Consider the following 19259-nt stretch of genomic DNA (forward strand, 5'->3'; position numbering starts at 1 on the left):
ACTGCGGGCCTCTCGCTCACAGACAGTCTCACTGCGGCCCCTCGCTCACAGACAGTCTCGCTGCGGGCCCCTCGCTCACAGACAGTCTCGCTGCGGGCCCCTCGCTCACAGTCTCACTGCGGGCCCCTCGCTCACAGACTGGCTCACAGTTATGCGCTGCTTTGTTCAGCTTGGGCTTTATATATCCGCCAGGTTTGTGGCGTATTAATACCAGAGGTGGGGGCTGACCGCTGTGTCTGCAAGAGGTTGTGTGCCATGTGTGGGGCTGCTTCCTCCAGTGGGAGCTGAGGCGGGAGGGGTGTCTCGGCCATATTGTCTCCATCTCTCACTCTGATTCTCTTCCGCCACAGTGCAGAGTTGGCTGGGCTGGGAATGGATATGTGTGTGGGCCAGACACTGATATCGATGGCTATCCTGACAATGACCTTCCCTGCATTGACAACCACCGTCACTGTAATAAGGTGAGTGTTCACAGGATCATCGAATCAACAGACGGCGAAGGTCCACTCATCCAATTCCCATTTATTTTTTAATGGGTAATCACTGTTGTAGGTGAACACGGAACTGCAAATGAACGACTGACCAGATAACCTGTTGCTGTTGGTTAAGGGCAGTTAGCTAGAGCACTGGAAGGACTCCCATCGCCTCTGAATAGTGCCTTGGGATAATATGGGTCTACTTGACCAGGTAGACACCTCCGCTTAACGTCTCAACCATAAGGCAACACCTCTTAGAGTGCGGCACTCCCTCAGTACTGCCCCTCCGACAGTGTGGCGCTCCCTCAGTACTGCCCCTCCGACAGTGCGGCGCTCCCTCAGTACTGCCCCTCCGACAGTGCGGCGCTCCCTCAGTACTGCCCCTCCGACAGTGCGGCGCTCCCTCAGTACTGCCCCTCCGACAGTGCGGCGCTCCCTCAGTACTGCCCCTCCGACAGTGCGGCGCTCCCTCAGTACTGCCCCTCCGACAGTGCGGCGCTCCCTCAGTACTGCCCCTCCGACAGTGCGGCGCTCCCTCAGTACTGCCCCTCCGACAGTGCGGCGCTCCCTCAGTACTGCCCCTCCGACAGTGCGGCGCTCCCTCAGTACTGCCCCTCCGACAGTGCGGCGCTCCCTCAGTACCGCCCCTCCGACAGTGCCGTGCTCCCTCAGTACTGCCCCTCCGACAGTGCGGCCCTCCCTCAGTATTGCCCCTCCGACAGTGCGGCGCTCCCTCAGTACTGCCCCTCCGACAGTGCGGCAATCCCTCAGTACCGCCCCTCCGACAGTGCCGTGCTCCCTCAGTACTGCCCCTCCGACAGTGCCGTGCTCCCTCAGTACTGCCCCTCCGACAGTGCGGCGCTCCCTCAGTACTGCCCCTCCGACAGTGCGGCGCTCCCTCAGTACTGCCCCTCCGACAGTGCGGCGCTCCCTCAGTACTGCCCCTCCGACAGTGCGGCGCTCCCTCAGTACTGCCCCTCCGACAGTGCGGCGCTCCCTCAGTACTGCCCCTCCGACAGTGCGGCGCTCCCTCAGTACTGCCCCTCCGACAGTGCGGCGCTCCCTCAGTACTGCCCCCTCCGACAGTGCGGCGCTCCCTCAGTACTGCCCCTCCGACAGTGCGGCGCTCCCTCAGTACTGCCCCTCTGACCGTGCGGCGCTCCCTCAGTACTGCCCCTCTGACCGTGCGGCGCTCCCTCAGTACTGCCCCTCCGACAGTGCGGCGCTCCCTCAGTACTGCCCCTCTGACCGTGCGGTGCTCCCTCAGTACCGCCCCTCTGACCGTGCGGTGCTCCCTCAGTACCGCCCCTCTGACCGTGCGGTGCTCCCTCAGTACTGCCTCTCTGACAGTGCGGCGCTCCCTCAGTACTGCCTCTCTGACCGTGCGGTGCTCCCTCAGTACCGCCCCTCTGACCGTGCGGTGCTCCCTCAGTACTGCCTCTCTGACAGTGCGGCGCTCCCTTAGTACTGCCTCTCTGACCGTGCGGTGCTCCCTCAGTACTGCCTCTCTGACCGTGCGGTGCTCCCTCAGTACCGCCTCTCTGACCGTGCGGTGCTCCCTCAGTACTGCCTCTCTGACCGTGCGGTGCTCCCTCAGTACCGCCTCTCTGACCGTGCGGTGCTCCCTCAGTACTGCCTCTCTGACAGTGCGGCGCTCCCTCAGTACTGCCTCTCTGACCGTGCGGTGCTCCCTCAGTACCGCCTCTCTGACCGTGCGGCGCTCCCTCAGTACTGCCTCTCTGACAGTGCGGCGCTCCCTCAGTACCGCCTCTCTGACAGTGCGGCGCTCCCTCAGTACTGAAGTTTAACCCAGCCTCTGTCCTTTGACTGTAGTGGGGTTTAAACCAGAAAATGTCTAAGAGATAAGAGCACTGCCAACTGAGCCACATAAGAACATAAGAAGTAGGAGCAGGAGTAGGCCATACGGCCCCTCGGGTCTGCTCCGCCATTCAATAGGATCATGGCTGATCCGAACCTAGACTCACGTCCACTTCCCTGCCCTCTCCCCGTAACCCCTAATTCCCTTATCTGCTAGGAAACTGTCTATCTCCGTTTTAAATCTATTTAATGTTGCAGCTTCCACAGCTCTCTGGGGTAGCAAATTCCATAGATTTACTACCCTCTGAGTGAAGAAGTTTCTCCTCATCACAGTTTTGAAAGGGCAGCCCCTTATTCTATGATTATGCCCCCTAGTTCTAGTCTCACCCATCAGTGGAAACATCCTCACCGCATCCACCCAATCAAGCCCCCTCACAATCTTATATGTTTCTATAAGATCGCCTCTCATTCTTCTGAACTCCAATGAGTAGAGGCCCAACCTACTCAACCTTTCCTCATACGTCAACCCCCTCATCTCCGGAATCAACCGAGTGAACCTTCTCTGAACCGCCTCGAGAGCAAGTATATCTTTTCTTCAACATGGAAACCAAACTGCGCGCAGTATTCCAGGTGTGGCCTCACCAATACCCTGTATAACTGCAGCAAGACTTCCCTGCTTTTATACTCCATCCCCCTTGCAATAAAAGCCAATCATTGATCTCTGCCTGAGTTAAACTGTTCGAGCCTGAGAAATTTCTAAAGGGAGTGAATAGGAAATTAAGTAGTGCTGGATTCCTGGGTGCATCGTAAAGTGTTTTAATTCTGTAGGATGTGGAGATTTAAGATATCCTTTCAGTCTGTATTTCAGGAGCACTGTCCCTTCACTTTAGTTTTGATTTGTTTGAAGTTTGTTTCTGTCTCTTCCCCAGGATAATTGCAGGTATACCCCAAACTCTGGGCAGGAAGATGCTGACAACGACGGTGTGGGTGATCAATGCGACAACGATGCTGATGGAGACGGGATCAAGAATGTGGAGGTTTGTACCAATGCCCCATAACCCAAGGAGAGCCGTGCTCCCGGCCTGTGCTGGGGGAACCGAGAACCCTCCCCCGGGGCGTGGGAGCAAGCACGATAACGTACAGCCCAGTTATAGCCTCACGCTGATCTCAGCCCAGTCTTCTGGGGGGAGGGGGCGGAAGGGTAGTCGTGGGGGGCGGGGGGGAAGGGAAAGGGGAGTCGGGGGGGATGGGAAAGGGGAGTCGGGGGGGGATGGGAAAGGGGAGTCGGGGGAATGGGAAAGGGGAGTCGGGGGGGGGTGGGAAAGGGGAGTCGGGGGGGGTGGGAAAGGGGAGTCGGGGGGGGTGGGAAAGGGGAGTCGGGGGGGTGGGAAAGGGGAGTCGGGGGGGAATGGGAAAGGGGAGTCGGGGGGGATGGGAAAGGGGAGTCGGGGGGGGTGGGAAAGGGGAGTCGGGGGGGGTGGGAAAGGGGAGTCGGGGGGGGTGGGAAAGGGGAGTCGGGGGGGTGGGAAAGGGGAGTCGGGGGGGTGGGAAAGGGGAGTCGGGGGGGAATGGGAAAGGGGAGTCGGGGAATGGGAAAGGGGAGTCGGGGGGGTGGGAAAGGGGAGTGGGGGAAGGGAAAGGGGAGTCGGGGGGGAATGGGAAAGGGGAGTCGGGGGGGTGGGAAAGGGGAGTGGGGAAGGAAAGGGGAGTCGGGGGGGTGGGAAAGGGGAGTGGGGGAAGGGAAAGGGGAGTCGGGGGGGGTGGGAAAGGGGAGTCGGGGGGGTGGGGAAAGGGGAGTCGGGGGGGTGGGAAAGGGGAGTCGGGGGGGGTGGGAAAGGGGAGTCGGGGGGGTGGGAAAGGGGAGTCGGGGGGGTGGGAAAGGGGAGTCGGGGGGGGTGGGAAAGGGGAGTCGGGGGGGTGGGAAAGGGGAGTCGGGGGGGTGGGAAGGGGAGTGGGGGAAGGGAAAGGGGAGTCGGGGGGGTGGGAAAGGGGAGTCGGGGGGGGTGGGAAAGGGGAGTCGGGGGGGGGTGGGAAAGGGAGGAGTCGGGGGAAGGGAAAGGGGAGTCGGGGGGGAATGGGAAAGGGGAGTCGGGGGGGTGGGAAAGGGGAGTCGGGGGGGGTGGGAAAGGGGAGTCGGGGGGGAATGGGAAAGGGGAGTCGGGGGGGAATGGGAAAGGGGAGTCGGGGGAATGGGAGAAAGGGGAGTCGGGGGGGTGGGAAAGGGGAGTGGGGGAAGGGAAAGGGGAGTCGGGGGGGGTGGGAAAGGGGAGTCGGGGGGGTGGGAAAGGGGAGTCGGGGGGGGAATGGGAAAGGGGAGTCGGGGGGGAATGGGAAGGGGAGTCGGGGGAATGGGAAAGGGGAGTCGGGGGAATGGGAAAGGGAGTCGGGGGAATGGGAAAGGGGAGTCGGGGGGGGTGGGAAAGGGGAGTCGGGGGGGTGGGAAAGGGGAGTCGGGGGGAATGGGAAAGGGGAGTCGGGGGGGGTGGGAAAGGGGAGTCGGGGGGGTGGGAAAGGGGAGTCGGGGGGGGTGGGAAAGGGGAGTCGGGGGGGTGGGAAAGGGGAGTCGGGGGGGTGGGAAAGGGGAGTCGGGGGGGTGGGAAAGGGGAGTCGGGGGGGTGGGAAAGGGGAGTCGGGGGGGTGGGAAAGGGGAGCCGGGGGGGGTGGGAAAGGGGAGTCGGGGGGGGGAATGGGAAAGGGGAGTCGGGGGGGAATGGGAAAGGGGAGTCGGGGGGGAATGGGAAAGGGGAGTCGGGGGAATGGGAAAGGGGAGTCGGGGGAATGGGAAGGGGAGTCGGGGGGGTGGGAAAGGGGAGTCGGGGGGGGGGAATGGGAAAGGGGAGTCGGGGGGAGGAATGGGAAAGGGGAGTCGGGGGGGAATGGGAAAGGGAGGGGAAAGGGGAGTCGGGGAATGGGAAAGGGGAGTCGGGGGGGGTGGGAAAGGGGAGTCGGGGGGGGTGGGAAAGGGGAGTCGGGGGGGTGGGAAAGGGGAGTCGGGGGGGTGGGAAAGGGGAGTCGGGGGGGGTGGGAAAGGGGAGTCGGGGGGGGTGGGAAAGGGAGTCGGGGGGGGAATGGGAAAGGGGAGTCGGGGGGGAATGGGAAAGGGGAGTCGGGGGGGAATGGGAAAGGGGAGTCGGGGGAATGGGAAAGGGGAGTCGGGGGAATGGGAAAGGGGAGTCGGGGGAATGGGAAAGGGGAGTCGGGGGAATGGGAAAGGGGAGTCGGGGGGGTGGGAAAGGGGAGTCGGGGGGAATGGGAAAGGGGAGTCGGGGGGGAATGGGAAAGGGGAGTCGGGGGAATGGGAAAGGGGAGTCGGGGGGAATGGGAAAGGGGAGTCGGGGGGTGGGAAAGGGGAGTCGGGGGAAGGGAAAGGGGAGTCGGGGAAGGGAAAGGGGAGTCGGGGGGGTGGGAAAGGGAGTCGGGGAAAGGGGAGTCGGGGGGGTGGGAAAGGGGAGTCGGGGGGGTGGGAAAGGGGAGTCAGGGGGGAAAGGGGAGTCGGGGGGGTGGGAAAGGGGAGTCAGGGGGGAAAGGGGAGTCGGGGGGTGGGAAAGGGGAGTCAGGGGGGAAAGGGGAGTCGGGGGGGTGGGAAAGGGGAGTCAGGGGGGAAAGGGGAGTCGGGGGGGTGGGAAAGGGGAGTCGGGGGGGGTGGGAAAGGGGAGTCGGGGGAATGGGAAAGGGGAGTCGGGGAATGGGAAAGGGGAGTCGGGGGGGGTGGGGAAAGGGGAGCCGGGGGGGGGGGGTGGGAAAGGGGAGTCGGGGGGGTGGGAAAGGGGAGTCAGGGGGGAAGGGGAGTCGGGGGGGTGGGAAAGGGGAGTCAGGGGGGAAAGGGGAGTCGGGGGGTGGGAAAGGGGAGTCAGGGTGGAAAGGGGAGTCGGGGGGGTGGGAAAGGGGAGTCAGGGGGGAAAGGGGAGTCGGGGGGGTGGGAAAGGGGAGTCGGGGGGGGTGGGAAAGGGGTCTGGGGGAATGGGAAAGGGGAGTCGGGGGAATGGGAAAGGGGAGTCGGGGGGGGTGGGAAAGGGGAGCCGGGGGGGGTGGGAAAGGGGAGTCGGTGGGTGGTCGGGAAAGGGGAGTCGGGGGGGTGGGAAAGGGGAGTCGGGGGGTGGGAAAGGGGAGTCGGGGGGGTGGGAAAGGGGAGTCGGGGGGGTGGGAAAGGGGAGTCGGGGGGTGGGAAAGGGGAGTCGGGGGGGTGGGAAAGGGAGTCGGGGGGGGGAAAGGGGAGTCGGGGGTGGGAAGGGGAGTCGGGGGGGTGGGAAAGGGGAGTCGGGGGGGTGGGAAAGGGGAGTCGGGGGGGTGGGAAAGGGGAGTCGGGGGGGTGGGAAAGGGGAGTCGGGGGGGGGGTGGGAAAGGGGAGTCGGGGGGGTGGGAAAGGGGAGTCGGGGGGGGTGGGAAAGGGGAGTCGGGGGGGGGTGGGAAAGGGGAGTCGGGGGGGTGGGAAAGGGAGTCGGGGGGGTGGGAAAGGGGAGTCGGGGGGGTGGGAAAGGGGAGTCGGGGGGGTGGGAAAGGGGAGTCGGGGGGGTGGGAAAGGGGAGTCGGGGGGGTGGGAAAGGGGAGTCGGGGGGGTGGGAAAGGGGAGTCGGGGGGGTGGGAAAGGGGAGTCGGGGGGGTGGGAAAGGGGAGTCGGGGGGGTGGGAAAGGGGAGTCGGGGGGGTGGGAAAGGGGAGTCGGGGGGGTGGGAAAGGGAGTCGGGGGGGTGGGAAAGGGGAGTCGGGGGGGTGGGAAAGGGGAGTCGGGGGGGGAATGGGAAAGGGGAGTCGGGGGGGGGGGAATGGGAAAGGGGAGTCGGGGGGGGAATGGGAAAGGGGAGTCGGGGGGGGGTGGGAAAGGGGAGTCGGGGGGGAGGGAAGGGGAGTCGGGGGGGAGGGAAAGGGGAGTCGGGGGGGTGGGAAAGGGGAGTCGGGGGGTGGGAAAGGGGAGTCGGGGGGGAGGGAAAGGGGAGTCGGGGGGGTGGAAAGGGGAGTCGGGGGGGTGGGAAAGGGGAGTCGGGGGGGTGGGAAAGGGGAGTCGGGGGGGTGGGAAAGGGGGAGTCGGGGGGGTGGGAAAGGGGAGTCGGGGGGGTGGGAAAGGGGAGTCGGGGGGGTGGGAAAGGGGAGTCGGGGGGTGGGAAAGGGAGTCGGGGAGGGGGTGGGAAAGGGAGTCGGGGGGGGAAGGGGAGTCGGGGGGGTGGAAAGGGGAGTCGGGGGATGGGAAAGGGGAGTCGGGGGGGAATGGGAAAGGGGAGTCGGGGGGGTGGGAAAGGGGAGTCGGGGGGGTGGGAAAGGGGAGTCGGGGGGGATGGGAAAGGGGAGTCGGGGGGGGAGGGAAAGGGGAGTCGGGGGGGGAATGGGAAAGGGGAGTCGGGGGGGGAATGGGAAAGGGGAGTCGGGGGGGATGGGAAAGGGGAGTCGGGGGGGGAATGGGAAAGGGGAGTCGGGGGGGGTGGGAAAGGGGAGTCGGGGGGTGGGAAAGGGGAGTCGGGGGGTGGAAAGGGAGTCGGGGGGTGGGAAAGGGGAGTCGGGGGGGTGGAAAGGGGAGTCGGGGGGGTGGGAAAGGGGAGTCGGGGGGTGGGTGGGAAAGGGGAGTCGGGGGGTGGGAAAGGGGAGTCGGGGGGGTGGAAAGGGGAGTCGGGGGGGTGGGAAAGGGGAGTTGGGGGGGGTGGGAAAGGGGAGTCGGGGGGGTGGGAAAGGGGAGTCGGGGGGGTGGGAAAGGGGAGTCGGGGGGGTGGGAAAGGGAGTCGGGGGGGTGGGATAAGGGGAGTCGGGGGGGTGGGAAAGGGGAGTCGGGGGGGTGGGAAAGGGGAGTCGGGGGGGTGGAAAGGGAGTCGGGGGGTGGAAAAGGGGAGTCGGGGGGGTGGAAAAGGGGAGTCGGGGGGTGGGAAAGGGGAGTCGGGGGGGTGGGAAAGGGGAGTCGGGGGGTGGGAAAGGGGAGTCGGCGGGGGTGGGAAAGGGGAGTCGGGGGGGTGGGAAAGGGGAGTCGGGGGGGTGGGAAAGGGGAGTCGGGGGGTGGGAAAGGGGAGTCGGGGGGGAATGGAAAGGGAGTCGGGGGGGTGGAAAAGGGGAGTCGGGGAGGTGGAAAAGGGGAGTCGGGGGGGTGGGAAAGGGGAGTGGGGGGGAATGAGAAAGGAGTCTGGGGCGGGGTGAATGGGAAAGGGGAGTCGGGGGGAATGGGAAAGGAGTCGGGGGGGGAATGGGGAAAGGGGAGTCGGGGGGGGAATGGGAAAGGGGAGTCGGGGGGAATGGGAAAGGGTGTCGGGGGGTGAATGGGAAAGGGGAGTCGGGGGGGGAATGGGAAAGGGGAGTCGGGGGGAATGGGAAAGGAGTCGGGGGCGGGGTGAATGGGAGAAGGGGAGTCGGGGGGGGAATGGGAAAGGGGAGTCGGGGGGGGAATGGGAAAGGGGAGTCGGGGGCAATGGAAAGGAGTCGGGGGCGGGGTGAATGGGAAAGGGGAGTCGGGGGGGGAATGGGAAAGGGGAGTCGGGGGGGAATGGGAAAGGGGAGTCGGGGGGGGAATGGGAAAGGAGGAGTCGGGGGGGGGGGGAAATGGGGAGCCTGCTCCGCCATTTAATGAGATCATGGCTGATCATCCAAGTTCAGTACCCTGTCCCTGCTTCCTCCCCATATCCCTTGATCCCTTTAGCCTTAAGAAATATATCCAACTCCTTCTTGAATAAATTTAATGAATTGGCCTCCACTCCCTTGTGTGGTAGAGAATTCCACAGGTTCACCACTCTCGGTGAAGAAATTCCTCCTCATCTCTGTCCTAAATGCTTACCCTTATCCTTAGACTGTGACCCCTGGTTCTGGACTTCCCAGCCATCGGGCACATCCTTCCTGCATCTAGTCTGTCCAGTCCTGTTAAAATGTTATAAGTTTCAATGAGATCCCCTCTCATTCTTCTAAACTCCAGCGAGTACAAGCCCAATCGACCCAATCTCTCATACGTCATTCCTGCCATCCCAGGTATCAGTCTGGTGAATCTTCGCTGCACTCCCTCCATGGCAAGAACATCCTTCCTCAGATAAGGTGACCAAAACTGCACACAATACTCAAGGTGTGGTCTCACCAAGGCCCTGTACAACTGCAGCAACACAACCTTGCTCCTGTACTCGAACCCTCTCGCTACAAAGGCCAACATACCATTTGCCTTCTTAACCGCCTGCTGCACCTGCATGCTTACCTTCAGCGACTGGTGCACAAGGACACCCAGGTCTCGTTGCACTTCCCCTTTTCCCAATCTATTGCCGTTCAGATAATAATCTGTCTTCCTATTTTTGCCACCGAAGTGGATAACCTCGCATTTATCCACATTATACTGCATCGGCCCAATCGCCCAACCTGTCCAAATCATACTGGAATTTCTCTGCATCCTCCTCACAGCACACACGCCCACCCAGCTTTGTGTCGTCTGCAAACTTGGAGATATTACATCTAGTTCCCTCGTCTAGATCATTAATATATATTGTGAATAGCTGGGGTCCTAGCACCGATCCCTGCGGTACCCCACTAGTCACTGCCTGCCACTCGGAAAAGGATCCGTTTATTCCAACTCTTTGCTTCCTGTCTGCCAACCAGTTCTCTATCCAAGTCCGTACCGTAGCCCCAATCCCATGTGCTTTAACTTTACACGCTAATCTCTTATGCGGGACCTTATCAAAAGCCTTCTGAAAGTCCAAATACACCACATCCACTGGTTCTCCCTTATCTATTCTACCAGTTACATCCTCAAAAAATTCCAGTAGATTCGTCAAGCATGATTTATTTACCTTTTGTAAATCCATGTTGACTTTGTCCGATCCTGTCACTGTTTTCCAAGTGCTCTGCTATTACATCTTTTATAACGGACTCTAGCATTTTCCCCACTACCGATGTCAGTCTTACCCGTTTTCTCTCTACCACCTTTTTTAAATAGTGGGGTTACATTAGCTACCCTCCGATCCATGGGAACTGTTCCAGAGTCTATAGGATTTTGGAAGATGACCAGCAATGCATCTACTATTTCTAGGGCCACTTTCTTAAGTACCCTAATAAATTACCCCTTTCAAAATATCACTGCTGTTGTTTTCAAAATAAATAAATTGGACAAAAATATTTAAAGGTGTAAATGGGCCACAACTCCTCTGCTAATTATAAAAAGGAAAATATTAGAGCGGTTGGTTAGTCTAAACAACAACAACAACTTGTATTGATATAGCACCTTTAACGTAGTAAAACGTCCCAAGGTACTGCACAGGAGTATTTTAAGACAAAAAAAATTGACACCGAGCCACGTCAAAGAGGTAGGTTTTAAGGAGCGTCTTAAAGGAGGAAAGAGAGGTAGCGAGGTGGAGAGGTTTAGGCAGGGAATTCCAGAGCTTAGGGCCCAGGCCGCTGAAGGGACGGCCACCAATGGTGGAGCGATTATAATCAGGGATGCTCAAGAGGGCAGAATTAGAGGAGCGCAGATATCTCGGGGGGGTTGTGGGACTGAAGGAGATTACAGAGATAGGGAGGGGCGAGGCCATGGAGGGATTTGAAAACAAGGATGAGAATTTTGAAATTGAGGCACTGCTTAACCGGGAGCCAATGTAGGTCAGCGAGCACAGGGGTGATGGGCGAACGGGACTTGTTGCGAGTTAGGACACGGGCAGCCGAGTTTTGGATGACCTCAAGTTTACATAGGGTGGAATGTGGGAGGCCGGCCAGGAGTGTGTTGGAATAGTCAAGTCTGGAGGTAACAAAGGCATGGATGAGGGTTTCCGCAGCGGATGAGCTGAGGCGGGGCGGAGACGGGCAATGTTACGGAGGTGGAAATAGACAGTTTTAGTTATGCTGCGGATATGTGGTCGGAAGCTCATTTCAGGGTCATTATGACACCAAGGTTGCGAACAGTGTGGTTCAGCCTCAGACAGATGTTGGGGAGAGGGATGGAGTCAGTGGCTGGGGAACGGAGTTTGTGGCGGGCACCGAAAACAACGGCTTCGGTCTTCCCAATATTTAATTGGAGAAAATTTCTGCTCATCCAGAACTGGATGTCGGACAAGCAGTCTGACAATTTAGAGACCGTGGAGGGGTCGAGAGAAGTGGTAGTGAGGTAGAGCTGGGTGTCGTCAGCGTACATGTGGAAACTAACGCTGTGTTTTCGGATGATGTCACCGAGGGGCAACATGTAGATGAGAAATAGGAGGGGCCAAGGATAGATCCTTGGGGGACACCAGAGGTAACGATGTGGGAGCGGGAAGAGAAACCGTTGCAGGTGATTCTCTGGCTACAATTAGATAGATAAGAATGGAATCAGGCGGACATGGTGCCGGGACCCCATGGGATCGATCCAAGGATCCGGAGGGAAATGGGGAAAGGAATAGCAGAGGTCCCCGGAGGATTTTCCCGGGTTCCATTGAGTGTATGTGTCCCAGAGGATTGGAGAGAGGCAAATGTAATTAATACCCATTTTCAAAACCGGGACCCAGATGATCCGAGTGAGATTTTGGAATCTTTAAATAAAGCTGAACTTACCACATATCGAGATGTAGAGAAAATAATTAGAAGCAGCCAACACTGATATCAGAAAGGAAGAACGTACTGACAAAGCTGTTTGAGTTCTTTGAGTAGGCAACAGTCCTGCATCATGCGTACAGTCCTGGGGAGAGCAGATCGAGGAGTCGAGGCAATGCATTGGATTTAGGGATTTGTGATTGTTTAAATGTGGCCCCAAAGATTCCAGGATACACAGCAAAGGTCCCCAGTAGGACAGGAATTCTGGACTCCCTGTAGGATTGTGTGTGAGGGGATTGTGTTTAACCTGAGAAGCAGAAAGTCTCGAGTACCTGACGCAGTAGTAATTTGTGACAAGTTCCACTCGACTACCTGGTGTTAGAACAGAGAATTCCGTCGTGTTTTATGTATAACTAGCAGGGGAGCCCGGCGTTGCCAGGGCAATTTTGGGCCGCGCGGTCTCCGTGCCCCTGTGTGTCCCCCCTCTCTGTCCCTCTCCCCCTCTCCCTGTGCTGTCCTCTCCCTGCCTCCCTCCCTCCCCCCCTCACCTCCCCTCCCCTTCCCCAGCGCCTGAGGCCCGGTGCCGTTCTGATAGCGGCCGTGCGGGGCCTAGCGTTTGAGGCGCGGCCGGGCGGAGACGGACCCGAGCTGAGCTCCCTCGCGGATCGCGCGGCTGACGGGCGGCCGCTGCCGCTCCTCCGACCGGTGTGTGTGTCGGGCCGAGCGATTGCGAGGCACGGCCCGAGTGAGCCCAACTTACCTGCCGGTGCGGCGGGGCAGGAGCGGGATCGGGAGCCGCAATGTGGGGGTTGCTGTGGGGATGGAGCTCCCCCGCGGGTGGCGCGGTTGACGGTCGGCCGCTGCCGATGACCCGCCCGCTGCGTGGAAACTCACCTGCCGGAGTTGGAATGTGGGGGTTTGTTTGGCTGGTGGTGTCCCTGTGGGGATGAAAAAAATGGTGGCAAAGTTTAGGGAGACTGGAGCATTAGGTCCCGCCTGTGACGCACCGATTGGTCAACCATCAGGTGAGTGAACTGTAGGATTGGTCAAGCAGCACGTCACTCAACGCTAATGAGAGGTAGGATTGGTCAAGCGCTAATGAGTGGATTTTTGAACGTTTTTTGTATACTGTCCAAACAATTTTTGTGTGACGAAAAAGTAAATACGCCTACAAGAGTCCCCTAATGATAAGCTTTCTTTTGATTGATTGTATAGCCAGACAGAGAGACAGAAAGACAGACAGAGAGACATGCTGTTTTATTTTATATATATAGATGTAACAGAACTCCTGATTGATAAATGACCAGATCATCTGTTTTAGTGATATTGATTGAGCGATAAATATTGGCCAGGTTACCAGGAGAACTCTCCTGCTCTCCTTCAAAGAGTGCCGTGGAAACTTCTTGTCTGGAAGGACAGTCTAGATAAGGGTCTGAAATAAACCATAACCTTTCCTTTCCCAGGATAATTGCAGACTGGTTCATAACAAGGACCAGCAGAACTCCGACACGGACTCATTTGGGGATGCTTGTGACAACTGCCCTAATGTTCCCAACAACAGTCAAAAGGACACAGACAGCAATGGGGAGGGAGACGCATGTGACAATGACATCGATGGAGACGGTAAATAGATGTTTCAGATCATCACACCTGCCCTGCCCCAGCCACACACCCCGGGGAACTGGCTCCCCCCCCGCCCCACCTCGCCCCCCCGCACCTCCCCCCCCACCCCACCTCCCCCCCCGCCGTGAACCCCGGAGAACTGTCCCCCCCGAACCCCGGGGAACTGTCTCCCCTCCCCGAACCCCGGGGAACTGGCTCCCCCCGAACCCCGGGGAACTGTCCCCCCTCCCCGAACCCCGGGGAACTGTCCCCCCTCCCCGAACCCTGGGGAACTGTCTCCCCCCTCCCCGAACCCTGGGGAACTGTCTCCCCCCGAACCCCGGGGAACTGTCTCCCCCCCGAACCCCGGGGAACTGGCTCCCCCTGAACCCCGGGGAACTGGCTCCCCTCCCCGAACCCCGGGGAACTGTCTCCCCCCGAACCCCGGGGAACTGTCTCCCCCCGAACCCCGGGGAACTGTCTCCCCCCTGAACCCCGGGGAACTGTCTCCCCCCGAACCCCGGGGAACTGTCTCTCCCCTTGAACCCCGGGGAACTGTCTCCCCCGAACCCCGGGGAACTGTCTCCCCCCCGAACCCCGGGGAACTGTCTCCCCCCCGAACCCCGGGAAACTGTCTCCCCCCCGAACCCCGGGGAACTGTCTCCCCCCGAACCCCGGGGAACTGCCTCCCCCCCGAGCCCCGGGGAACTGTCTCCCCCCGAACCCCGGGGAACTGTCTCCCCCCGAACCCCGGGGAACTGCCTCCCCCCGAACCCCGGAGAACTGTCTCCCCCCGAACCCCGGAGAACTGTCTCCCCCCGAACCCCGGGGAACTGTCTCCCCCCGAACCCCGGGGAACTGTCTCCCCCCGAACCCCGGGGAACTGTCTCCCCCCGAACCCCGGGGAACTGTCTCCCCCCGAACCCCGGGGAACTGTCTCCCCCAGAACCCCGGGGAACTGTCTCCCCCCCCCGAACCCCGGGGAACTGTTTCCCCCCGAACCCCGGGGAACTGTCTCCCCCTCGAACCCCAGGGAACTGTCCCCCTCGAACCCTGGGGAACTGTCTCCGCCCGAACCCCGGGGAACTGTCTCCCCCCGAACCCCGGGGAACTGTCTCCCCCCGAACCCCGGGGAACTGTCTCCCCCCGAACCCCGGGGAACTGTCTCCCCCCGAACCCCGGGGAACTGCCTCCCCCCGAACCCCGGGGAACTGCCTCCCCCCGAACCCCGGGGAACTGTCTCCCCCCGAACCCCGGGGAACTGTCTCCCCTCGAACCCCGGGGAACAGTCTCCCCCCGAACCCCGGTGAACTGTCTCCCCCCCCGAACCCCGGGGAACTGTCTCCCCACCCCGAACCCCGGGGAACTGTCTCCCCATCCCGAACCAAGTGTCTCCCCCCGAACCCCGGGGAAGTGTCTCCCCCCCCGAACCTCGGGGAACTGTCTCCCCCCGAACCCCGGGGAACTGTCTCCCGCCGAACCCCGGGGAACTGTCTCCCCCCGAACCCCGGGGAACTGCCTTCCCCCGAACCCCGGGGAACTGCCTCCCCGCACCCCGGGGAACTGCCTCCCCGCACCCCGAACCCCGGGGAACTGTCTCCCCCCGAACCCCGGGGAACTGTCTCCCCCCGAACCCCGGGGAACTGTCTCCCCCCGAACCCCGGGGAACTGTCTCCCCCCGAACCCCGGGGAACTGTCTCCCCCCGAACCCCGGGGAACTGCCTCCCCACACCCCGCATCCCGGGGAACTGTCTCCCCCCGAACCCCGGGGAACTGTCTCCCCCGGAACCCCGGGGAACTGTCTCCCCCCGAACCCCGGGGAACTGTCTCCCCCCGAACCCCGGGGAACTGTCTCCCCCCGAACCCCGGGGAACTGTCTCCCCCCGAACCCCGGGGAACTGTCTCCCCACCCGAACCCCGGGGAACTGTCTCCCCCCGAACCCCGGGGAACTGTCTCCCCCCCCTGAACCCCGGGGAACTGTCTCCCCCCCCGAACCCCGGGGAACTGTCTCGCCCCGAACCCCGGGGAACTGTCTCGCCCCGAACCCCGGGGAACTGTCTCGCCCCGAACCCCGGGGAACTGTCTCCACCCGAACCCCGGGGAACTGTCTCCCCCCGAACCCCGGGGAACTGTCTCCCCCCCCGAACCCCGGGGAACTGTCTCCCCCCCCGAACCCCGGGGAACTGTCTCCCCCCCCGAACCCCGGGGAACTGTCTCCCCCCCCGAACCCCGGGGAACTGTCTCCCCCCCCGAACCCCGGGGAACTGTCTCCCCCCCCGAACCCCGGGGAACTGTCTCCCCCCCCGAACCCCGGGGAACTGTCTGCCCCCCCGAACCCCGGGGAACTGTCTCCCCCCCCGAACCCCGGGGAACTGTCTCCCCCCCCGAACCCCGGGGAACTGTCTCCCCCCGAACCCCGGGGAACTGCCTCCCCACACCCCGCATCCCGGGGAACTGTCTCCCCCCGAACCCCGGGGAACTGTCTCCCCCGGAACCCCGGGGAACTGTCTCCCCCCGAACCCCGGGGAACTGTCTCCCCCCGAACCCCGGGGAACTGTCTCCCCCCGAACCCCGGGGAACTGTCTCCCCCCGAACCCCGGGGAACTGTCTCCCCACCCGAACCCCGGGGAACTGTCTCCCCCCGAACCCCGGGGAACTGTCTCCCCCCCCTGAACCCCGGGGAACTGTCTCCCCCCCCGAACCCCGGGGAACTGTCTCGCCCCGAACCCCGGGGAACTGTCTCGCCCCGAACCCCGGGGAACTGTCTCGCCCCGAACCCCGGGGAACTGTCTCCACCCGAACCCCGGGGAACTGTCTCCCCCCGAACCCCGGGGAACTGTCTCCCCCCCCGAACCCCGGGGAACTGTCTCCCCCCCCGAACCCCGGGGAACTGTCTCCCCCCCCGAACCCCGGGGAACTGTCTCCCCCCCCGAACCCCGGGGAACTGTCTCCCCCCCCGAACCCCGGGGAACTGTCTCCCCCCCCCGAACCCCGGGGAACTGTCTCCCCCCCCGAACCCCGGGGAACTGTCTGCCCCCCCGAACCCCGGGGAACTGTCTCCCCCCCCGAACCCCGGGGAACTGTCTCCCCCCCCGAACCCCGGGGAACTGTCTCCCCCCGAACCCCGGGGAACTGTCTCCCCCCGAACCCCGGGGAACTGTCTCCCCCCGAACCCCGGGGAACTGTCTCCCCCCGAACCCCGGGGAACTGTCTCCCCACGAACCCCGGGGAACTGTCTCCCCCCGAACCCCGGGGAACTGTCTTCCCCCCCCGAACCCCAGGGAACTCTTCACCCCCACACCACCCCCCCCCCCCGAGGAACTGTCCCCCCACCCCCCCCGAACCCCGGGGAACTGTCTCGCCCCGAACCCCGGGGAACTGTCTCCACCCGAACCCCGGGGAACTGTCTCCCCCCGAACCCCGGGGAACTGTCTCCCCCCCCGAACCCCGGGGAACTGTCTCCCCCCCCGAACCCCGGGGAACTGTCTCCCCCCCCCGAACCCCGGGGAACTGTCTCCCCCCCCGAACCCCGGGGAACTGTCTCCCCCCCCCGAACCCCGGGGAACTGTCTCCCCCCCCGAACCCCGGGGAACTGTCTCCCCCCCCGAACCCCGGGGAACTGTCTCCCCCCCCGAACCCCGGGGAACTGTCTCCCCCCCCGAACCCCGGGGAACTGTCTCCCCCCCCCGAACCCCGGGGAACTGTCTCCCCCCCCGAACCCCGGGGAACTGTCTCCCCCCCCCGAACCCCGGGGAACTGTCTCCCCCCCCCGAACCCCGGGGAACTGTCTCCCCCCCCGAACCCCGGGGAACTGTCTCCCCCCCCGAACCCCGGGGAACTGTCTCCCCCCCCGAACCCCGGGGAACTGTCTCCCCCCCCGAACCCCGGGGAACTGTCTCCCCCCCCGAACCCCGGGGAACTGTCTCCCCCCGAACCCCGGGGAACTGTCTCCCCCCCCCGAACCCCGGGGAACTGTCTCCCCCCCCGAACCCCGGGGAACTGTCTCCCCCCCCGAACCCCGGGGAACTGTCTCCCCCCGAACCCCGGGGAACTGTCTCCCCCCGAACCCCGGGGAACTGTCTCCCCCCGAACCCCGGGGAACTGTCTCCCCACGAACCCCGGGGAACTGTCTCCCCCCGAACCCCGGGGAACTGTCTTCCCCCCCGCCCCCCCCCGAACCCCAGGGAACTCTTCACCCCCACACCCCCCCCCCCCGAGGAACTGTCCCCCCACCCCCCCCGATCCCCGGGTATCTGTCCTCCCCGAACCCTCCCTGAACCCGGGGAACTGTCTCCCCCCGAACCCCGGGGAACTGTCTCCCCCCGAACCCCGGGGAACTGTCCCCCCCCGAACCCCGGGGAACTGTCTCCCCCCGAACCCCGGGGAACTGTCTCCCCCCGAACCCCGGGGAACTGTCTCCCCCCGAACCCCGGGGAACTGTCTCCCCCCACCGAACCCCGGGGAACTGTCTCCCCCCGAACCCCGGGGAACTGTCTCCCCACCCCGAACCCCGGGGAACTGTCTCCCCCCGAACCCCGGGGAACTGTCTCCCCCCGAACCCCGGGGAACTGTCTCCCCCCGAACCCCGGGGAACTGTCTCCCCCCCCCGAACCCCGGGGAACTGTCTCCCCCCCGAACCCCGGGGAACTGTCTCCCCCCCGAACCCCGGGGAACTGTCTCCCCCCCCGAACCCCGGGGAACTGTCTCCCCCCGAACCCCGGGGAACTGTCTCCCCCCGAACCCCGGGGAACTGTCTCCCCCCGAACCCCGGGGAACTGTCTCCGCCCGAACTCCGGGGAACTGTCTCCCCCCGAACCCCGGGGAACTGTCTCCCCCCGAACTCCGGGGAACTGTCTCCCCCCCCCCCCGAACCCCGGGGAACTGTCTCCCCCACCCCCCCCCGAACCCCGGGGAACTGGCTCCCCCGAACCCCGGGGAACTGTCTCCCCCCCCTGAACCCCGGGGAACTGTCTCCCCCCCCTGAACCCCGGGGAACTGTCTCCCCCCCCGAACCCCGGGGAACTGTCTGCCCCCGACCCCCGGGGAACTGTCTCCCCTCGAACCCCGGGGAACTGTTTCCCCCCCCGAACCCTCCCTGAAGCCCGGGGAACTGTCTCTTCCTTCCCCCCCCCCCCCCGATCCCTGGAGAACTGTCCCTGCCAAAATCCCACTCTGATTATTGCCTTATTTCTTTTCCAGGTATTCCCAATATTTTGGACAATTGCGGAGGGGTTCCAAACCCGCTGCAGACGGACAGGGATGGAGATGGAGTCGGAGATGCTTGTGACAGCTGTCCTGAAATGAGTAATCCCACGCAGGTGCTGCCCGCTTCCTTCCATAATCTCTGTGGAAACCAATGTTTGGCGTAAAGAATAAAATACCCGCAGCAGAATCTGGCTCCTCTCCAGGGAGGAATTTGTGACAAATTCCAAGTTGTTCCTGGTCACTCTCTACCCCTCGGGTGGACCCTGTTCTTCCCACCTGTCCGAAGGGACAGTAACAGCTCATCGACCAGGAACGACCTCGCTCTGATCTGCAGGCTGTGCTGAGTTACTCGATCGCATGGGGTTCCAGCTCCTGATCACCAGTCAGTGACTCCCGCCAGAAAGTGCGGATCAGGCTGTGACCACCACAGGTGACTGTGTTGTTTCCCATTAAAGGAAAGTTCTGGGAGGGTTGTACTTGGCGTGATGTTGGGGGAGGTTGTGTTTGGTGTGTTGGGGAAGGGTTGCGTCCTGCATTAATCTATGTTTGTACCCTGTCTGTAGACTGATGCGGATGATGACCTTGTGGGCGATGCATGCGACAATAATCAGGACAGGTAGGCTACTCTATTCTAACCTCCACACGTACACTCAGTCTCTGTGTCTCTGGCCTTGCTGCCTGTGGGTAAAGGTAGTACCCAGTCCGGTACTGAGC

At 62.9% G+C, this 19259-nt stretch overlaps 1 protein-coding gene across 1 annotated transcript in view; it reads left to right on the plus strand.

The window, feature by feature from the left end:
- The window catches only part of LOC147086343 (thrombospondin-3-like), a 145581-nt gene that overhangs the window by 114113 nt on the left and 12209 nt on the right, over positions 1–19259 (plus strand). Inside the window, exons 6-10 of the mRNA XM_085978405.1 lie at positions 351–461; positions 3224–3331; positions 13201–13360; positions 18540–18658; positions 19109–19161. Coding sequence (XP_085834531.1) covers positions 351–461; positions 3224–3331; positions 13201–13360; positions 18540–18658; positions 19109–19161 — 551 coding nt within the window. The remainder of the gene's footprint in view (positions 1–350; positions 462–3223; positions 3332–13200; positions 13361–18539; positions 18659–19108; positions 19162–19259) is intronic.

The sequence above is a fragment of the Somniosus microcephalus genome, unplaced genomic scaffold, assembly GCF_052327205.1.
Source record: "Somniosus microcephalus isolate GS21.2 unplaced genomic scaffold, FLI_Smic_1.0 unresolved_chr7, whole genome shotgun sequence".
NCBI classification, from domain to species: Eukaryota; Metazoa; Chordata; class Chondrichthyes; order Squaliformes; family Somniosidae; genus Somniosus; species Somniosus microcephalus.